The 22715-nt window shown below is 36.2% G+C and overlaps 1 protein-coding gene across 8 annotated transcripts in view; it reads left to right on the forward strand.

The window, feature by feature from the left end:
- The window catches only part of RPS6KA6 (ribosomal protein S6 kinase A6), a 249824-nt gene extending 229542 nt beyond the window's left edge, over nucleotides 1-20282 (forward strand). For all 8 annotated transcript variants that reach the window (XM_043459430.1, XM_043459424.1, XM_043459425.1 and 5 more), the window contains 2 exons: nucleotides 16110-16250; nucleotides 17517-20282. In XM_043459430.1, coding sequence (XP_043315365.1) covers nucleotides 16110-16250; nucleotides 17517-17642 — 267 coding nt within the window. In that variant the 3' untranslated portion in view covers nucleotides 17643-20282. The remainder of the gene's footprint in view (nucleotides 1-16109; nucleotides 16251-17516) is intronic.
- Nucleotides 20283-22715: the final 2433 nt, after the last annotated feature.

The following is a 22715-nucleotide window of genomic DNA, read 5'->3' on the forward strand; positions in this document are numbered from 1 at the left end:
TTTATCTAATAATTAGTGATGATGAGCATCTTTTTATGTGCCTTTTGGCCATCTTCATGTCTTCTTTGGAAAAATTTCTATTTAGAGAGGAGTGCCCAACCTCCAGACCTCGGACTGGTACCTCCTGTCAGATCATCTGCAGCATTAGATTAGAAATAAAGCACAAAAAATGTAATGTACTTGAATCATCCTCAAACCATCCTTCCCACCCCTGGTCTGTAGAAAAATCGTCTTACATGAAATTGATCCCTGGTGCCAAAAATGTTGTGGGCCACTCTATTTAGGTGTTCTCCCCATTTTCCATTTGAGTTATTTGTTTTGTTACTAAATTGTAGGAGCTGTTTGTATGTTTTAGAAATTAAAGCCTTTTTGGCCACATCATTTGCAAATATTTTCTTCCAGTCTGTAGGGTTTTTTTTTTTTTTCTAGGGTTTCCTTTGCTATGTAAAAGGTTAAAAGTTTGATTAGGTCATATGCATGTAATTTTGCTTTTATTTCTGTTGCCTTGGGAGACCGACCTATGAAAACACTGGTACAATTTATGTCATAGAATGTTTTGCCTATGTTCTCATTCAGGAGTTTTATGGTGTCTTGTCTTACATTTATTCTTTAAGCCATTTTGAGTTTATATATGTGTATGGTGTGAGGGTATGTTCTAACTTCATTGATTTATGTGTGACTGTCCAGCTTTCCCAACATCACTTGCTGTGGAGACTGTCTTTGCCCCATTGTATATTCTTAACTCTTCTGTCAAAGATTAATTTCCATAGGTATATGGATTTATTTCTGTGCTTTCTGTTCTGTCCTACTGATGTGTATGTCTGTTTTTGTGCCAGTACCATGAAGTTTTGATTACTGTAGCTTTGTAGTATTGTCTGAAGTCTAAGAGGGTTGATTATGCCTCCTGCTTTGTTCTTTTCCCTCAGGGTTGCTTTGGCAATTCTGGATCTTTTATGATTTCATATTAATTTTAGTAGCATCATTTGTTCTAGTTCTTTGAAAAATACCATGGGCATTTTGTTGGGAGTTTTTAAATGTCTCTTCCAGTGGCCCCCAATAAGGGAGAACTCCTAAATGGAGATGCTGGGAATTGAACCTGGGGCCTCGTGTATGCTAAGTACGTGCTCTACCACTGAGCTACACCCCTGCTGCCATCATTTGTTCTAGTTCTTTGAAAAATATCACTGCTATTTTGTTGGGAGTTTTTAAATAATAGATCCTACACATGTAATTGATCTCTTCATATTTTCTATTTCTTCCTTTTCTTCCTAGTTCAGTCTCAGAAGGTTGTACCTTTCTAAGAATTTATTCATTTCTTCCTTTTCTAATCCTTCTAAATGTAAGGGTAGATTGTTGGCCATTTTTATTGATTGCTTTTCTACACATGGATCACTGTACACTTCCCTCTACTAACAGCTTTCCTTATAGCATGTAGATTATGAATTGTTGATTGTGTTTTTGTTTTCCTTTGTCTCTAGTTATTTTTTTATTCCCTCGATGATCTCTTGGTTGTTTAGTGCATGTTGTTTAGACTCCACATGGGTTTTTTTTTTAAATAGTTGTTTTATTGTGTGTGTATGCTAAGTCGTTTAAGTTGTGTCCAACTCTTTGTGACCCCATGGACTCTAGCCTGTTCTTAAAGACTTTTTACATTTTCAAGTCCCTCAGAGGCTAATGGCACTAGTTATTTTACATTTATAAATTAATTTTCAAAAGAATAATCAATAGTACAGTTTTTGCACTTATTAGAACTTAGGTCATTTTTTTGACATTTTAATTATTTTTAATTTAAATAATTGCTTTACAATATTGTGTTGGTTTCTGCCATAAATCAACATGAATCAGCCATAGATACACATATGTCCTCTCTCTCTTGAATCTCCATCTCACCCCTCTAGGTTATCACAGCATGCCAGTTTGGGCTCCCTGAGTCATACAGCAAATTCCCCCTGGCTATTTATTTTGCGTATGATAAAGTATATGTTTCCCTGCTACTCTCTCCATTTGTCCCACCCTCTCCTTCCCTGCTCTGTGTCAACAAATCTATTCTATATGTCTGCATCTCCATTGCTGCTGTGCAAATATGTTCATCAGTACCATCTTTCTAAATTCCATATATATGTATTAGTATACAAAATTTTCCTCTTTCTGACTTACTTAACTTTGTATAAGAGGCTCTAGGTTCATCTACCTCATTAAAACTGACTCAAATGCATTCCTTTTTGTGGCTGAGTAGTATTTCTCTGTATATATATGATACAACTTCTTTATTGGTTCATCTGTTGATGGGCATCTGGGTTGCTTCCATGACCTAGCTATTGTAAATAGTGCTGCAATGAACAGTGGGGTACATGTGCCTTTTTCAATTACGATTTTCTCAGGGTATATGCCCTGTAGTAGGATTGTTGGGTCAGGTGGTGGTTTTATTCCTAGCTTTTTAAGGAATCTCCATACTGTCATTTCTAGCAGCTGCATCAGTTTTCACTCCCACCAACAATGCAAGAGGGTTCTCTTTTCTCCATGCTCTTTCCAGCATTTATTGTTTGTAGATTTTTTGATGATGCCCATTTTGACCAGTGTGAGGTGATAACCTCATTGTAGTTTTCATTTGCATTTCTCTAATAATGAAAGATGTTGAGGATTATTTCATGTCTTTATTAGCCATCTGTATGTCTTCTTTGGAAAAATGTCTGTATAGGTCTTCTGCCCACTTTTTAATTGGGTTTCTTGTTTTTCTGGTATTGAATTGCATGAGTTGCCTGTATATTTTGAAAACTAATCCTCTGTCAGTTGTTTAATTTGCAATTATTTTCTCCCATTTTGAGGGTTTTTTTTTTCACTTTGTTTAGTTTCTTTTTCTGTGCTGAAGCTTTTAAGGTTAATTCAGTTCCACTTGTTTATTTTTGGTGTCATTTTCATTACTCTAGGAGGTAGATCATAGAAGATCTTGCTATGATTTATGTCACAGAATATTCTACCTTAAAGAATGTCCTCCTTTAAGAGTTTCTAATAGGCTGGTCTTACATTTAGGTCTTTAATCCATTTTGAATTTGTCTTTGTGTATCTTATTAGGAAGTGTTCTGATATAATTCTTTTACACATGGCTGTCCAGTTTACCCAGCAACATGTATTGAAGAGATCTTACCTTATCCACTGTATATTCTTGCCTTCCTTGTCAAAGATAAGTTGTCTATAGGTGCATGGGTTTATCTCCTGGTGTTCTATCTTGTTCCACTGGTCTATATTTCTGTTTTTGTGCCAGTACCATGCAGTCTTGATGACTGTAACTTTGTAGTATAGTCTGAAATAAGGAAAGTTGATTCCTCCAGCTCCACTCTTCTTTCTTAAGATTCCTTTGGCTCTTCAGGGTCTTTGTGTTTCCATACAAATTGTGAAATATTTTCATCTAGTTCTGTGAAAAGTGCTGTTAGTAGTTTGATAGGGATTGCATTGAATCTGTAGATTGCATTGGGTAGTATTGTCATTTCCACAACATTTATTCTTCCAACCCAGGAACATGGAATATCTCTCCATCTGTTTATGTCATCTTTGATTTCTTTCATCAGTGTCTTGTAATTTTCTGTGTACAGCTCTTTTGCCTCATTAGGTAGGTTTATTACTAGGTATTTTATTGTTTTTGTTGCAGTGGTAAATGGAATTGATTCCTTAATTTCTCTTTCTGGCTTTTCATTGTTTGTGTATAGGAATGCAAGTGATTTCTATGTATTGCTTTTGTATCCTGTGGCTTTACTAAATTCACTGATTAGTTCTAGTAATTTTCTGGAGTACCTTTAGGGTTTTCTATGTATAGTATCATGTCATCTGCAAACAGGGAGAGTTCTATATCTTCTTTTCTAATCTGGATTCCTTTTATTTCTTATTCTTCTCTGATTGCCTTAATGAGGACTTCTAAAACTTTGTTATTAATAGTGGAGAGAGTGGCACCCTTTTCTTTTCCCTGATGTTAGAGGAAATGGTTTCAGTTTTTCACCATTGGGAATAATGTTTGCTGTGGGTTTATCATATATAACCTTTATTATATTGAGGTAGGTTCCTTATATGCCCATTTTTGAAGAGATTTTAATCATAAATGAGTGCTGAAATTTCTTGAAAACTTTTTCTGTGTCTATTGGGATAGTACTATGGCTTTTATCTTTCAGTTTGTTAATATGATGTATCACATTGATTGATTTGTGTTTGAAGAATCCTTGAATCCCTGGGATAAACCTGACTTAATCATAGTGTAAGATCTTTTTAATGTGTTGTTGAATTCTGTTTGCTAGAATTTTGTTGAGCTCTTTTGCATCTATGTTAATCAGTGATATTGGCCTGTAATTTTATTTTTATGTGATGTCTCTGTCTGATTTTGGTATCAGGGTGATGGTGGCCTTGTAGAATGAGTTTGGAAGTGTGCCTTCCTCTGGAATTTTTTGGAAGGGTTTCAGAACAGTAGATGATAGTGCTTCTTTAATGTTTAATAGAAATCACCTGTGAAGCCATCTGGCCCTGGGCTTTTGTTTTGGGGAAGATTTATTTATCACAGTTTCAATTTCAGTGCTGGTGATTGGCTTATTCATAGTTTCTATTTCTTCCCAGTTCAGTCTTGGAAAGTTGAACTTTTCTAAGAATCTTTTCATTTCTTCCAGGTTGTCCATGTTATTGGCATATATCTGCTTGTAATAATTTCTTATGATCATTTGTATGACTGCGTTGTCTCCTGTAACCTCTTTTTTGTCTCTAATTTTGTTAACTTCATTGTTCTCCCCTTTTATTTGATGAGTCTAGCTAATGGTTTGTCATTTTATTCTAAGAAGCAGTTGCTTTTGATTTTGATTCCTGGATCCTTACTGCCAAATTCAGACTTAAATTGAAGAAAGTAGGGATAACCACTAGACCATTCTGGTATGACCTAAATCAGATCCATTACAATTATACAGTGGAAGTGACAAATAGATTCAAGGGATTAGATCTGATACAGAGTGCCTGAAGAATGGAGGTTCATGACATTGTAACAGGAGGCAGAAATCAAGACCATCCCCAAGAAAAAGAAATGCAAGAAGGCAAAATGGTTGTCTGAGGAGGCCTTACAAATAGCTGTGAAATTAAGAGAAGCAAAAGGCAAAGGAGAAAAGGAAAAATACGCCCATTTGAATGCAGAGTTCCAAAGATTAGCAAGGAGAGATAAGAAGGCATTCCTCAGCAATCAATGCAAAGAAATAGAGGAAAACAATAGAATGGGAAAGACTAGAGATCTTTTCAAGAAAATTAGAGATACCAAGGGAACATTTCATGCAAAGATGGGGACAATAAAGGACAGAAATGGTATCGACCTAACAGAAGCAGAAAATACTAAGAAGAGGTGGCAAGAATACACAGAAGAACTATACTAAAAAGATGATCATGACCCAGATAATCACGTTGGTATGATCACTCATCTAGAGCCAGACATCCAGGAAAATGAAGTCAAGTGGGCAGCATCACTACAAACAAAGCTAGTGGAGATGATGGAATTCCCATTAAACTATTTCAAATCCTAAAAGATGATGCTGTGAAAGTGCTTCACTCAATATGCCAGAAAATCTGGAAAACTCGTCAGTGGCCACAGGACTGGAAAAGGTCAGGTTTCATTCCAGTCCCAAAGAAAGGAATGCCAAAGAGTGCTCAAACTACTGCACAATTGCACTCATCTTACACGCTAGCAGGAGAAGGCAATGGCAACCCATTCCAGTACTCTTGCCTGGAAAATCCCATGGACGGAGGAGCCTGGTAGGCTGCAGTCCATGGGGTCACTGAGTCGGACATGACTGAGCGACTTCACTTTCACTTTTCACTTTCATGCATTGGAGAAGGAAATGGCAACCCACTCCAGTGTTCTTGCCTGAAGAATCCCAGGGACGGCATAGCCTGGTGGACTGCTGTCTACGGGGTGGCACAGTCGGATACGACTGACACGACTTAGCAGCAGTAGCAGCAGCACACGCTAGCAAAGTAATGCTCAAAATTCTCCAAGCCAGGCTTCAACAGTACGTGAACCATGAACTTCCAGATGTTAAAGCTGGATTTAGAAAAGACAGAGGAACCAGAGATCAAATTGCCAACATCCACTGGATCATCGAAAAAGCAAGAGAGTTCCAGAAAAATGTTTACTTCTGCTTTATTGACTATGCCAAAGCCTTTGACTGTGTGGATCACCACAAACTAGAAAATTCTGAATGAGATGGGAATACCAGACCACCTGACCTGCCTCTTGAAAAATCTGTATGCAGGTCAGGAAGCAACAGTTAGAATTGGACGTGGAACAACAGACTGGGTCCAAATCGTGAAAGGAGTACATCAAGGCTGTTTATTGTCACCCTACTTACTTAACTTACTTGCAGAGTAAATCATGAGAAATATTGGACTGGATGAAGCACACGCTGGAATCAAGATTGCCAGGAGAAATATCAGTAACCTCAGATATGCAGATAACACCACCCTTATGGCAGAAAGTGAACAACTAAAGAGTTTGTTGATGAAAGTGAAAGAGGAGAGTGAAAAAGTTATCTTTTTTAAGTCAACGTTCAGAAAACTAAAATCATGGCATTACGTTCCATCACTTCATGACAAATAGATGGGGAAACAATGGAATCAGTGACAGACTTTATTTTGGGGGGGCCAAAATCACTGCAGATGGTAACTACGACCATGAAAGTAAAAGACACTTGCTTCTTGGAAGAAAATTTATGACCAGCCTAGAGAGCATAGCAGAGACATTACTTTGCCAATGAACATCCATGTAGTCAAAGCTATGGTTTTTCCAGTAGTTGTGTATGGATGTGAGAGTTGGATTATAAAGAAAGCTGAGCACTGAAGAACTGATGCTTTTGAACTGTGGTGTTGGAGAAGGCTCTTGAGAGTCCATTGGACTGCGTGGAGATCCAGCCAGTCCATCCTAAAGGAAATCAGTCCTGAATATTCATTGGAAGAACTGATGCTGAAGCTGAAACTCCAGTTCTTTGGCCACCTGATGTGAGAACTGACTCCTTTGAAAAGACCCTGATGCTGGGGAAGATTGAAGGCAGGAGGAGAAGGGGACAACAGAGAATGCGATGGTTGGGTGACATCACCAGCTCAATGGACATGAGTTTGAGTAAACTCCTGCAGTTTATGATGGACATGGAGGCCTGGTGTACTGCAGTCCATGGGGTCACAAAGAGTCGGACATGACTGACTGACTAAACTGAACTGAACTGATAGATTTTGAGTCATCCTGTTTTCATTGTAATTTGTTTCTAGGAAGTTTGTGATTTCCCTTTTTAAATTTCTTCAGTAGCCTGTTCACTGTTTAGAAACGTATTGCTTAACCTCTTATGTCCTTTTTCTTACAGTGTTTTTTTGTTTGTTTGTTTTGTTTTTTCCTGTACTATTTTGTCTCATAGCATTGTGGTCTGAAAAGATGCTTGATATAATTTCAATTTTCTTAAATTTGCTGATGCTTGATATGTGATGCAAGATGTGATCTATCCTGGAGAATGTTCCAGGTTTACTTGAAAAGAGAGTATATTCTTTTCGTTTGAATGGAATGTCCTAAAGAAATCAGTAAGTCCATCTGGTCTGATGTGTCATTTAAAGCTTGTGTTCCTTTGTTACTTTTCTGTTTTGATGATCTGTCAAATGGTTTAAGTGGCTTGTTAAAGTCCCACTATGATACTAGGCTATTATTGTGTTACTGTCAGTCTCCCCTTTTATGTCTATTAGTGTTTTCCTTATGTATTGAGGAGTGTATGCTCCTGTGTTGGGTGCATAAATATTTGCAGTTGTTACATCTTCTTGGATTGATATCTTGATCATTATGAAGTGTCCTTCCTTATCTCTTATAATATTCTTTATTTTAAAGTCTCTTGTTTCTGATATGAGAATTGCCACTTCAATTTTCTTTTCATTTCCATTTACATGGACTATCTGTTTCCATCCTCTCTCTTTCAGTCTGTATGTGTCTCTAGGTCTGAAATGGGTCTGTTGTAGACAGCACATATATATATATATTTGGGTCTTTTTTTATATCCATTCAGCCAGTCTGTGTCTTTTGGTTCCATTCAGCTAGTCTGTGTCTTTTGGTTTGAGCATTTAATCCATTTACATTTAAAGTAATTACTGATACATATGTTTCTCTTGGCTCTTCCTTAATTGATTTTGTTTTGTTTTTGCATATCTTTTCCTTCTTCTGTGTTTCCTGCTTATAGAAGTCCCTTTCACATTTCTTGTAAAGCTGATTGGTGGTGCTAATTTCTCTTAACCCTTACTTGTCTGTAAAACTTTTGGTGTTTCCATGAATTTTTAATTAGATATTTGCTGGATAATCTTGCTTGTTGATTTTTCCCTTTCAGTACTTTAAGCCCCATGAGGGGCTTCCCTCATGGCTCAGCTGGTAAAGAAAACACCTGCAATGCAGGAAACCTGGTTTAGATCTATGGGTTGGCAAGATCCCCTGGAGAAGGGAATGGCTACCCACTCCTATATTCTGGCCTGGAGAATACCATGGACTGTATAGTCCATGGGGTCACAAAGACTCGGACAGGACTGAGTGACTTTCACTTTCACTTTAAATATATCCTGCCATTTCCTTCTGGCCTCCAGAATTTCTGCTGAAAGATCAGCTGTTAATCTTATGGGGTTTCCCTTGCATGTTGCTTGTTGCTTTTCCCCTCCTGCCTTTAATATTATTTCTTTGTGTTTAGTCTTTGTTAGTTTGATTAGTATGTGTCTCAACATGTTTTTTCTTGTGTTTATCCTGTATGGGACTCTGTGTTTCTTGGACTTGATTGACCATTTCTTCCTTTCTTATGTTAGGGAAGTTTTTTAATATAATCTCCAGAAATTTTTTTCTGATTCTTTCTTTTCCTCTTCTTCTTCTGAGACCTCTATAATTCGAATGTTGGTCCATTTAATATTGTCGCAGAGGTCTCTGAAACTATCCTCAATTCTTTTGATTCTTTCATTCTTTTACCTTTATTCTTCTGTTCAGCAGAGTTACTTCCACAATTGTCTTCCAGCTCACTTATCCATTCTTATGTCTCAGTTATTCTGCTGTTGATCCTTCTAGAATAGTTTTTATTTCTGTAATTTTATAGTCCCTCTCTGTTTGTTTATTCTTTATTTCTCCTAAGTCCTTGTTTAAGTGTGTTAATTGTTTTTTTGCATTTTCTCCATTCTGTTTTCAGAGTTTTGGAACATCTTTACTATCATCACTCTGGATTGTTTTTCAGGTAGTTTGCCTGTTTTCTCTTCATTTGGTCTTGTGAGTTTTTACCATGTTCCTTCAATTTTCTCTGTCTTTTCATTTTTATTTCTAACATTGTCTGAGTTCTCCTTTTCTCAAGTTTTAGGGTCATATTTCTTTTTCTTTTGGGTCTCTGCCTTCAGTGGGTGAGGTTGGTCCAGTAGTTTGGGTAGGTTTTGTGTTGGGACGGACTTGTGCTTGCATTCTGGTGGGAGGAGATGCTTTTTTTTCCCCCTCTCATGGGCAGGGCTGTGTGAGGGGCTATGTTTTGGGGTTCTTATGGGAAGCCTGTCTGCTGATGATAGAGTTTGTGTTTTTTTCTTCCTTATTTGCATGTGGTATCCTGCTCTGTGTGCTTCCAGCATTTGGGTGATGCCAAGTCTTATCAGGTGGAGGCCTTCATAGGAGTTCTCACTTAATAATACTCCCTGGGGTCAGGAGTTCTCTGGCAGTCTAGTGTAGTGGACAGCACTCCCTCCAAAGGCTCAAACTTGATCTCTGGCCAGGTAACCAAAATTTCATAATCAGTTTGCTATGGCATTAAAGGGGATTAAAACAAACACACAAAAACAAGAAATAGAAGACAAGCCCCAGACAAATGGTAAATACAAAATAAGACAAATAATAACAAAAAGATAGGGACACACACACACACACATGTACACACACACAAACCAAACCAAAACAACCCAAAGAAAAGAAAGTACAAGAGAGTGACCTGCCGAGCAAAGGAAACCAAAAATGTTATTGATCAATTAAAAATAAAACTAAAATGCAAACCAGAAAACAAAACCAAAGCAGAGTGCCAACTGGGGAATAAAGCAAACAAAACAAATTAACAAATGTGGTGAAATAAAGAATGAAAAGGAAGAAAAGAAAACAGTAGAAAAGCTGTGTTAAATAGAAGTGTATAAAATATATATATATATATATATATATATATATATATATATATCTCAAAGAATAACTACATCAAGAACAGTAAGAAAAGCAAACAAAAACAACAAGAACAAAAAAATTTAAAAGAATAAAGTCCACAGAAGTGCAGAAAGCCACATAGCCGTAGAAGTATATAAAGGAAATAAAATGTGTAATTAGTTTTAAAAAGCTTAAATAGAATTAATAGTAAAAATAAAGTCAATAGCCACAGCAAAAGAGAAGAAAAAAGAAAAAAATCCAGAACAAACTATAGAACAAATCAAAGTATAAAAATAATAATAAATATTTTTTACAGCTGACTGTCATTTCCCTCACTGTGCATCACAGTTCACCTCCTCATCCCTAGAGTGTCCTCTGATAATGGGCTGGTCTCTAGGCCTGCTGTGGGGGCAGCTCAGACTCTAATCTGGACCTACCACTGTGTGTTATTGCCTCCAGTCTCCACAGCTGCCAGAGCTAATGGTTTTCTTTTGTGGGAACTCACATTGTCCTAGTTGATTGTGTGGATTTCATCTGTAGCTTGTACAGCTGGTGGGAAGGTTTTTGATCCTCTTCCTTAGCCACACTGCCCCCGGAGTTCAATGTGGTTTTATCTCTACCTCTGCATGTGAGTCATCCACAGGAGCTTGTTCCTGAGGCTGACCTGGAGGACTTACTTGCCCAATGAGGACCAGATGTGGAGGTGGTGCAGCACTTGGATCACAGGGACCCTGTTGGCACCAAGTATGCAGGAACGCTGGCAGCCTGAGGTTCTACAGCTGCGGCAATATTAGAGTCTTTTTCTAGCCTCTGGCAGCTGACATTCCAAGGGCCTCCCTGATTGGTCCTTCTCTGTTGCTTAGTGCAGCAGGCTCTCAAGGGTCTCCCCGGTTGGGATCTTTATTGGTCAGCTTGTCAAGTACTTAAAGGGCCACCGTCTCTGGGGTCTTTGTTAGTCAGCTGCCAGCACTGGCATGTGAGGGGAGAGAGGCTACATTGATGGCTCCACTGTCTGCACATTACTCAGCAGTATCACTGCCTCCATGGCTGCCCAGCTTTCCTCCAAAGGCATTCCCCACTACAATCTCCTTCTTACTTCCCCTCAGGCCTTCTCACCACAATCACAGCAGCCCTTGCCCTGGGATTGGTTTCCAGTCCCTACACCCCAGTTCCCCACTACCATGTGTTCCAGGGGACTTGGGTCCCTGTCCAGGGAATGTAGTGTTGCAGCAAGGATTGTCTGTGTGGTTCTCACTCCATTCAGACTGTCACAGATCAGCTGTTGCACTCTCCCACAGCCTCAAATGCTTCTCCTCTTGTCAGCTGGCAGCTGACAAGCCTCAAATGCTTGTCCCAAACAATTGCTCTGATGTGGCGATCTGACCCCTGCTTCAATTCCCTCACCCACTGGGTACAGGTCCAGTCCTGCTCACTCTCCTCTTTTTCCCTTCCTTCCTTCATCCTGCTGAGATTTGTGTGGATTTGTGTATTCCTTTTTAGTGGTCAGGGACTCCTGACTGCTCTCAGCTGGTGTTGTGTGAGATCTTCTGCATCTGAAGGTATGTTCTTGATGCATCTGTGGAGAAAGATGTACTCTACATCCACCTACTCCTCTGCCATCTTTCTGGAATTTCCAGCTTTCTTTTGTTCCCAACTGGATAAAATACTTTTTTTATCCCTTCACATTAAGTTTTTGTCAGTGTTTACATCTGAAGTGAGTCTCTTAGAGTCAGCATATAGATGGATCTTGTTTTTTAGTCGTTCAGCCCCTTGCTATGTCTTTTGATTGCAACATTTACATTTTAAATAATTATAGTAGGTGCTTACTGCTATCTTGTCAATTTTTTTCTGGTTGTTTTTGTCCTTTTATCTTCATCTTTTGCTGTCTTCCCTTGTGATTTGATGACTATAATTAGTGTTATATTTGGATTCCTTTCTCTTTCTATCTCTGTCTCTCCTGTGTGTATGTGTGTGTGTGTCATTTGTTACACATTTTTGCTTTCTTACCATGATATATTTATGTTTCGCAAAATATATGATTGTTGTCAGTTGATTATCTCTTAAGTTTGAACTCATCTAAAAACCCTGCATTTTTACTCCTCTTACCTTTAATGTTTTTAAGCATCATATTTTGCATGTGTTTTGTGTGTATTTCTTAGTTTATGTGTGTATTTTACCACTTTTGTCTTTTAACCTTCCTTGTAGTTTTATAAGTGATTGATCTTTACATTTTCCTTTACTGGTGAGATTTTACCTTCTGTGATTATTATATTTCTAGTTTGGATCTTATCTTTTCTACTTAGAGAAATCCCTTTAGCATTTCTTGGAGAGCTGTTGGTCTAGTGGTACTAAACTCTCTTAGTCCTTGCTTCTATGTAAAACATTCTCTCCAGTTCAGATCTGAAGATAGCCTTGCTGGGTATAGTAGTCTTGGTTGTATTTTTTGTCCTTTCATCACTTTAAATATATTGTGTCACTCCTGGTTTGCAGGATCTGCTGAAAAGTCAACTGAAAGTCTTATGTGAATTCCCTTGTATATAACTAGTTGCTTTTCTCTTGCCACATTTAAGATTCTCCATCTATAATTTTGCCATTTTAGTTATTGTGAGGCTTGGTGAAAGTCTCTCTTGGTTCACCTTGTTTTGGACTCTGTTTCTTCCTGGTCCTAGGTGTCCATTTACATTTCCAGGGAGGGGACATTCTCAGCTATTATTTTTTCAAATAAATTCTCTGTGCCTTTCTCTCTTCTCATTCCAGGACCCATATGATGCATATATTATTACTCTTGGTATTGTTCCAAAAAGTTATCCTCATTTCTTAAATTCCTTTTTTTCTGTTCAGCTTAGGTGGTTTCCATTATTCTGTCTTTCAGTTCACTTATCTGTTTCTCTGTATCATGTGATGTATTCTTGGTTCCTTCTAGTTTATTTTTCCAGTTATTGTATTCTTCAGTTCCATTTGGTTCTTCTTTATATTTTGTAACTCTTTGTTAGACTTCTTGTCATGTTCATCCATTATTCTCCCATGTTCATCGAGCATTTTTATGATCATTACCTTGAATTCTTTGTTGGATAGATTGCTCTCCTCTACTCTGTTTAGTTCTTCTGAGTTTTATCTTGTTCTTTGGTTTGGAGCATATTCCTTTGTCTCCTCATTTTGCCCAGTTGTCTGTATCTGTTTGTATTTGTTAAGTAGGTCAGTTATGTTTGCTCATCTTCACAAAATGGAATTACATAGCAGATAGCCTATGGTGCCAATCAGCATACTCCAGTCCATTCACCAGAGCTATATATCCTACACATGACCCATATGTGTGCTGTGTGGGTTCTTCTCTTATTATAAAAACAACCTACTCTGGGCATACTGGTGGCCAGGCTGGCTTCCAGTCCAGTTGGCTGCCAGGCCCTGTGTCATGTGGTTGTTGCTGGCCCACTGTTGAGCAGAGCTCAGTCCTGGCATGACTGGCTCTTCAGCCCCAGTGGTCCTGGAGCTGGTGCTGGCTTGCTAGTGGGTGGTACCAGGGGCCAGGGTGGCTGTCTGCAGGACCTGGGGAAACCTAGGACTGGCACCCCACCACTGGTGGGCAGGGTCATATCTCAGGGCAGCTTGATGCATAGGGCAGCCTATTGGGCTTTTATTTTTGTCTTTGTTTCATTATATGTAACAAGCCTTCTTCTTAGCTTTTAAAGTTTTCTCTGTCTTGGGTTTTGAGCAATTTGGTTTGATGTTCCTTGATGTAATTTTCTTTATTTCTTGTACTTGGGGTTCATTTAGCTTCTTAGATCTGTGGGTTCATAGTTTCCATAAAATTTGGTAATTTTATTGGCATTAATTCTTCAAACATTCTTTTCTTCCCTTTTACTTTCTGAGACTCCAATTGTGTTTGTGTACTTTTTCAGTTGAAGTTGACCCATAGCTCACTGATGCTCTGCTCTTTTGCTTTTTTGTTCCATACTTTTTTATAGTGTCTATTGCTGTGTCTTTACCAATCTTTTTACCTGCCATAATAAATTTGCCTTTAATCTTATTTGGTCCATTTTTTTGGTCTCACATTTTAGTTTCATTTGTTTTATACCTTCTATGTCTCTCTACTTAACTTCTGAACATATATGTCAGCTGTGGGTCAATTTTGACTGATTTTTTTTTTCATTAAGCATTCTATTTTCTTTCTCTTATATGCCTTATAATTTTGGGTAAGAAGCATAACATAGTGAATTTTACCTTGGTGAGTGCTAAATGCTTTTGAATTACTAATCTTTAACTGTTTTCTGGACCACAGTTAAATTAGGGGAAACAATGTGTTACTTCTGGGTTTTCCTTTTAAGATATTTTAGGCAGGACTAGAGCAGTGTTTAACCTAGGAGTAGTCACCACTACTCAAGCAGGTTTCTTTCAGTTTCTCTAACAAATACTTCATGAATTTGAGGTTTTCCAGTCTGACTGGCGGGAATAGGCACTATACCTCACCTTACATGGACTCCCTTTTCCCTCTAATCCTTGCATATGCTTCTCCCCATGACTTCTGTTTTGTTTGGTTGTTGTTGTTGTTGTTTTTAACCACATATGGTTTGCAGTGAAAACACTTGAAAGAGACCCCCACAAGGGTTCTCTCTCTGCCCCTGATTCCCACTTCTGTCTCTTTAACACAGGGAATCTGCCAGGCTCTACCTGAGTTTTCCTTACCTACCTGATATCCTGAAAACTCTTTTCATGATTCTAAGCTTGAGCAATCATAGGGCTTACTTGATTTGTTTCCCATCTTTTAGGGATTACTTTTCTTCATTGCCTAATATCTGATCTCTTGAAAACTATTGTTTCTTACATTTTATGGGTTTTTTTTGGAGGTGCTGAGTTTCAGGCGGGGGTTGGGGGTGAATTCAGTTCCTAGTTTTACATCTTGGCCAGAATCAGAAGTCCTTAGAACTTTAATCATTTTTATAATTTTCACTTACGTCTGTTTTATTTATATAATTCACTGTTGTATTCTTTTTAATATTATTTTAAATTTATTTCTGTTCATACATTCTTTTTCAAATAGTTTTTTGATTGGTTGCTCTACTCCTTTACATTGTTTCAATCAGTTACACTATTCTTCACATTCTGGTATTACTACATAGTCTTTAGTTTCTCATTGCTTCTGCTATTGATAGTAATTTAGCAAATGCTTTTGTTTCTATTTTAGAAGATGCTTGTTAAGGAGACTTGAATTCTCCTTTCTATGATAGATGCTTATGGAGATTGTTTAATTTTAAATGTTATATCTTTTAATAGATTTAAAATTCTATTTTACTGAGATTATATTACAGAAGTTTATATTACAGCATAGAGAAAATAAGCATGTTCACATTTACTTTGATGAAAAACTTATGATATTCTGACTACTGCTATGTTAACAGTAAGCTGCTCACCTTGTATTTATGTTTTGCTTTCTTTATTATTTTATACAGAAAACCATCAGTTACTGAGTATATTATCAACATGAGACTCTCCCTTCTATGAATTTGTGTCTATATACAGATAACCTTGTACTTTCGGGCCCAGATTGCCAGCAAAGATCAATAGTTCCTTTATCCTCTTGATTGTCTAGTGAAGTCCAGTATAGCTCCTGCTGCTTTACATTTTCCTTCTCCCTTACTGATCACATTCCACTTCCACTAAGTTGATATTTCTTGATTTTAGAATGATAAATAAGTATATGCTATGTTTTTAAAAGTATGTTTCAACATTCTCTTTTAACAGTTAACTGTGCAGTTATATGGAAATTTTTCCCCTAATGACAGGTCAAATTAAACAGATTCCAAAACTGTCAATATTTTCATGTTTTGAGGAAATGGGAAATTATGTATTTTACTAAAACCTTTAATGATATGTAGTATGTGGTTTCTTGTATGTATGTATGTATATATATATATTTTTTTCCATTTTAATTTAGGATTTGCTTTCTCATATGCTACATATGGACCCACAGCAGCGGTACACTACAGAGCAAGTATTGAAACACTCATGGATAACCCACAGAGATCAGTTGCCAGATGATCAGCCAAATAGAAATAGGACATCACATGTTGTTAAGGTAAAACCAATGTACTTTTAAGCATCTTCTAAATGCTATGCCTTGCATGCCATTCAATGATGACACATATAATTACTTTATAGTCTTTATTTTTTAACGTATATTTATAGATTCTTTCGGCTTGCTTTTTAAAATAACAGCCTTCTTTACATACAGCCTTACTGATGATACATAAAATTTTCTTAATTATATTTGGTTTGCTTTAAGACACACTGGGGCTTGGTACAGACTAAATTCAGGTTTCATATGAGAAAAAAAAAGATGTCTGTTGGTTCCTAAATTAATAGCCATTGGTGCAAGTTTACATACTTCTAGACAGTGAGCCTAGATTTTGAAGCTTAGTGGTTTATCCATTTATCTGTTAATGGATACTAAGGTGTGTTTTCATATCTTAGCCATTTTGAATATTGTTAGAATGATCATGGGAGTGCAAATTTATCTGAGAATAAAGAAATTTTGGGTGGGGGTGTGTATGTATGGAATATGTTATATATAATGGAATATTGTTCAACTTTTTAAAAGGAGATCTTTGTCATTTGCCACAACAGAGATGAACCCAAAGACATTATGCTAAGTGAAATACTGTAGACCTGGAAAGAAAAAACATACATCATCTCTCTTATATGTGGAATCTAAAAAAAAAAACAAATATGTGAAAGCAGAGAGTAGAACAGTGGTTACCAGTAGACAGGGAGAAGTTCGAAATGGGGAGATATTGGTCAAGGTATACAAAGTTACAGTTATGTAGCATGAGTAAGGCTAGAGGTCTAGTGTGAAACCTGATGTTAAGTACAGGTAATAAATAAACTACTGAATGCTGGAAATTTGCTAAGAGTAGTTTCCAGGTACTCTTATCACACACAAAAATGGTAACTATGTGAAGAGGACATATATTAAATTAACTTGACTGTAGTAGTCATTTTACTGTGTATCTCAAGATAACATGTTGTATGCCTTAAATATATACAATTCCTATGAAAAATAAATTTAAAAAGATATTTAAAAACAAATTTTATGAGTTTTGAAAGACTGAAAAAATAATACATTTTAATGTTTTAAAAATTTGTAAGAAGCATATTTATTGAAACAAAAATATATAAGTAGTCAGATGTTAACCAAAGGAGCATCAATGTAAGTATTATGGATTCTCAATTACTTTCCTGGGGGAAAAAGTTCTATTCTAGTTAAATTTTTCATGATACAATGTGGAAGTTTTCTTACCTTCAGAGATTGTTATTCAATTTGTAATATTTCTCATTATTTTAGGGAACAGTGGTCGCCACATATTCAGCCCTGACTCACAAGACTTTTCAACCAGTCCTAGAGCCTGTTGCTGCTTCAAGCTTAGCTCAGCGACGAAGCATGAAAAAGCGAACATCAACTGGCCTTTGAAAGTTTTAGGGTTCCTCAGCCAAACTGGATGAAGAAAAGATTAAATGTGTGGCTTTTTGTCTAATTGTATATCAAAGGCATTGTTTTCTACTACATTACTTGAATATTCTGATTAAGCTTCCTTTGTTTAAGGGGGAGTGAGATAAAAAAAAAAACATATATAGGTCCACAATTTTCATACTATGTTGCTTTTCAGTGTTGTCCAAGTATTTATTTAAGTATATAATTTGTGTCTACAAAGTCCTACCAACTTCTCTACATACTAACTTCTACAGTTTCTTTCAGATTTCTGATTATGTAAAATAATGTATTGGGGAATCATTACCAACAGTCAAGATGCAAGTATAATAGTATAATACCAAACAATGTCAGTATTTTTTAACATTAGGTCCTAAAAGGTTAGACATCTATTTTTTTTTAAGGAAAGCAAAAAAGAAATCATAGAATCTTGTCATTATGTGTAAACTCCATTCATTTGACTCTCTGTAGTTACTAAAATGTAAACATAGTTTGGGGCCAGAGCAAAAATCATTTGTGCTCATATGTGAAATCCTAATATGGTTGATGCCAAAGTTTTTACAGAAGAATTAAATCATAGATAATGTGTGCCGACAGACCTGTATATTGTCCATAAATGGCCTCATCTAGAAATAAAGGCTTCTGTAAATTTTACATCGAATGGAATTGTAGTACAAGTGAAGAAATTTTAGCCAAAGGTATTATATTGGTATTATAATCTACTAAATAGGTCATAGTTAAGCCTTTGAAAATAAAGTATATGGTGTTGGCACTACCTTGATGTTATGTAAACTGACTTTGAAGTTAATCAATTGGATTTAATTATCATCTGTCCTTTTATAATGAACTACACTCTTGTTTTTTTTTTTTTTTTATTTCCCTGTGCTTTGAATTACAGAGTAGCATATTTATCTTTAATCCTATGGTTATATAGTTGAAATATTACTGTAATGAACTTGTGAGCTTAGCACACATGATATAGTTATAATGCATTTCAGTAAACTTTAGATAATACTACATAATAGTTATACTTCAAGAAGATAAACTGTCTTTTTAAATAGGAAGTAATATTAATGATATGCATAAAATTTGAACACATTTTAAAATAATATTTATAATGAAAAGATCTGGCCAAATTGGTCCTATTATTAAATTTTATGATTCAGAACCACTGCGTAGTATGTATTGTTTTCTCTAAATGATTGAATTTGAAAGAATCTTTTTGTGTTGTTGGAGAAAATACCATTACTACTACTTTAAGTACCGTTACTACTACTGCTGCTGCTACAACTACTGACAGAAAGAACTCATGAATGTAAACTTGAGGATATTACACTTTTCTTTAGTGAATATAAGTGATCTACTTATGTGTGCTTGTTTTACTGTTTACTGTGTATTTTATTTTGTTTAGTTCAGAGAGGGGTGATTACTGAGCTCTGAAGTGTACAGTTTAGGCTAGAAGACTTGTAATTTCAGTATTTAATAAAAGAAACTATACATAATTCTCTTTATAATGTAAGTGATGTATATTCCACACACAAAGGTCTGTTTCATTTGTGTGATATATAAAAGTATGTGTCCATATTTTGAGATGTCTTTTGCAATAGTTGAAAGACATTAAAGAACGTCTTAATATTACGTGGAAGATATTATTTAGAAAGACACTGAGATCATATCTTGTGGATTTCTTTGCCCCAGTTCAGCTTTTTCTTTCATTTTGCTTTATTACTAGAAGTACTTGTGTCATTATATTGACTTATTTTCCTCTTGTTTGTGCTGTAATGCCTTCTTATCAGAATTGGTATGACAAACTTAGAGATGTGATTTTGGTGTTTAACTTTTCAGAACAGAGATATCATTTCTATATATGCTTTTGTAGTAGTAGAATTAGAATAAGTAAAGTTGGAAAATGAAAATGATCACAAAATAACTTTGTCTTTACATAAGCAATAGCTTTTTTTTTAAGTAGATGATCTTAATTTTTCAGTGAGTTTGCTCAAAAAGGTTGTGTCATACACTCCTTTCATGAAAGGAACATGGTCAGAAATAAGCAACAAACAGCATGATTCCTCATCACTCAGTGAAAGTTGAAATGGTATAAAAGATATAGATGCTAGTGGATTTTCCCAATAATTGTGAGTTTCCTTCTGGAAAATTCAAACATGGTGGCTTAACAACAGTAGTAGGGAGCAACCTTATTATAAGGGAAAGCTTCACATTACACCTTCATTCTGCAGAAGGAACCCAAGTAGGGATGCATAATCGTGTCCTTTTTGGCTAGAACTCTAGAGCAACAAAAGCAGATGTGAATGGGACATTTTTCATGGGGTTTCTATAAATACTTAACCAATAAAAGCAAATCCTTTCTTTGAGACTTTAAAATACTTTGATTTCTAATGGATTCATGAACAATTATTTTATATTGCTTTTCTTTCTAGTTGATGGTTCTTGATAGTATTTATTAATAAAGTTGGAGGTTTTATTGTTGTTCTCAAAGAGAGGATATTGTAATAATATTTTTTTTTCTCAATACCAGATTTGCCCAGGTAGACTGAACAATCTGTTGTCCTAAAGTACATATTATTATGAATAAACTCAGGAAACCATTTGTATAAAAATTAATACATAGTGCTGGTATTGGTGATTTTGTGGGGAAAAATGATTTTAGTTCTTTTATGAAAATCAAACTTTAGCCTATTTTCTTAGATCCATAAATACATAAACATTTGTTGTCATTTGTTGCCTTTGATAATTAGACATAGTAAAGCATTTTGATAGCACCTCTGGTTAGCTCAAAGGGATTTTATATGTATAGGCAACTGGAAACTTTAAGAACAGATGCTTGGTATTTATGATGCCTCCTCTTTGCAACATCATGTTAAAATAGTACTTTTGCAGAAACATATTTATTCTAATTGAATTGTTTTCTTAACATAAGAGACCCTTTGTATATGAAGGAAAAGAACTACTTACCTTGGCTTTAATATCAACTAGACAACTTAGGCTTTAAACTAGGCAAAATATGTCCTTGGCATTCTCTGCATTCTCTTTCTCCTGGCTTTCCAGCTTCCACATGCAATCTTACTTGAGTACCTCACAGAGAACTCCATGATTAAAGCTTATTCCAGAAGGATTCTGTGCTCTTAAAGGACCTCTCACCCTTTCCCTTCCCTGAATCAGTATTTGCATTCTCACAGAGTAGCTATTTTCAGCTAAAAAAGTGAAGGGAAAATTATCTTATTAATTTATCTTTCTGGTGGCTAATAAATTATTGGCATTTTCAAGTAAGATGTCCATTAATCAAATGAATTTCTTCTTGCTGGATGTTAAGGCAGTCTAAAAAGATGAGAATAATTTTAAAATCAATTATTATCAGGGAAGATATTTTACAGCGAGGAACTTGCACAGTGTACCCCTAGTATCAGATTATCCTAAAACAGTGGTGTTTTTTTGTGTGTATATGTTTTCTTTTTTTTTGCACAGCTCCTTCCTCACTACTTCTCAGTCTACATTTTCTCTTCAAAACTTCCAAGGTTTTTCGTCAGAGTGAACTTCACAATGAACTTCTATTACAGAATGGTGTGGAGGAGACAGTTGTCGTTCAGCTATATTTATCCATGTTCTTGTTACTCATATTACACAGTCCATATAACATATAAGTAGTCTCCCTGCAGACCCCAGTCCCTATTCCTATTTTATTGATAGCGAAGCAAGAGCACAGAAAGATTAAATGCAAATTATCAGTGCCAAGTCTCCAGATCCTTTGTATAGATTTCAGGACACAGAGAACCTATTTATCACAATGTTATTCCTCAACAAGAATGCAAACCATATTAAGTATAGATTGGTTAACTACAATTAAAATCTTTAGAACAATGTTTTTACATTCCAAAGCTTATTCGAGTATTTTTGGTATGTATCACAAAATGACTGAAAACTGAAGTTAACAAAACAATTCAATATTGTTCTATTTCCCTTCCTATTCAAGGGTGTAGTGTCACTGATAGTGATTATTTTCAAATACATTATACTCATGGGTGCATTGTTCCAGGTTTTAGTTGTAAAATAAAATCTTAATGAAATGATGAAGCTTGATCTAAAATTCAGTTTGATTCCAAATAGCTGAAGGTGTGGTAAGTCCAAAATTATAGTCATTAAGTTCTTAGAAGTATGAAGTAAAAGACAAAGGACAATAATTTTTCAATACAGAAATTCAAGATTGCTTAATTATATAATATTCCATCAGTTCAGTTCAGTCACTCAGTCACATCCAACCCTTTGTGACCCCATCGACTGCAACACGCCAGGTTTCCCTGTCCATCACCAGCTCCTGGAGCTTGCTCAAACTCCTGTCCATTGACTTGGTTATGCCATCCAACCATCTCATCTTCTGTTGTCCCCTTTTCCTGCCTCAATCTTTCCCAGCATCAGGGTCTATTCCTTGCATCAGAGTCAGTTAGGTGCATTAGGCTCACATTAGGTGGCCAAAGTATTGGAGCTTCACCTTCAGCATCAGTCCTTCCAATGAATATTCAGGATTGATTTCCTTGAAGATTGACTGGTTGAATCTCCTTGCAGTCCAAGGGACTCTCAAGAGTCTTCTCAAAAGTTCTTCTCACAGTTAAAAAACATCAATTCTTCGGTGCTCAGATTTCTTTATGGTCCAACTCTCACATCCAGATATGACTACTGGAAAACCATAGCTTTGACTATATGGATCTTTATTGGCAAAGTAATGTCTCAGCTTCTTAATTTGCTGTCTAGGTTGGTCGTAGCTTTTCTTCCAAGGAGTAAGTGTCCTTTAATTTTGAGGCTACAGTCACCATCTGCAGTGATTGTGGAGCCCAAGAAAATAAAGTCTGTCACTGTTTCCATTGTTTCCCCATCTATTTGCCATGAAGTGATAGGACAAGATGACATGATCTTAAGTTTTTCAAATGTTGAGTTTTAAGCCAACTTATTCACTCTTCTGTTTCACTTTGATCAAGAGGCTCTTTAGTTCTCTTTGCTTTCTGTCATAAGGGTGGTGTCATCTGCATATCTGAGGTTACTGAT

Source organism: Cervus canadensis, chromosome X (genome assembly GCF_019320065.1).
Source record: "Cervus canadensis isolate Bull #8, Minnesota chromosome X, ASM1932006v1, whole genome shotgun sequence".
NCBI classification, from domain to species: Eukaryota; Metazoa; Chordata; class Mammalia; order Artiodactyla; family Cervidae; genus Cervus; species Cervus canadensis.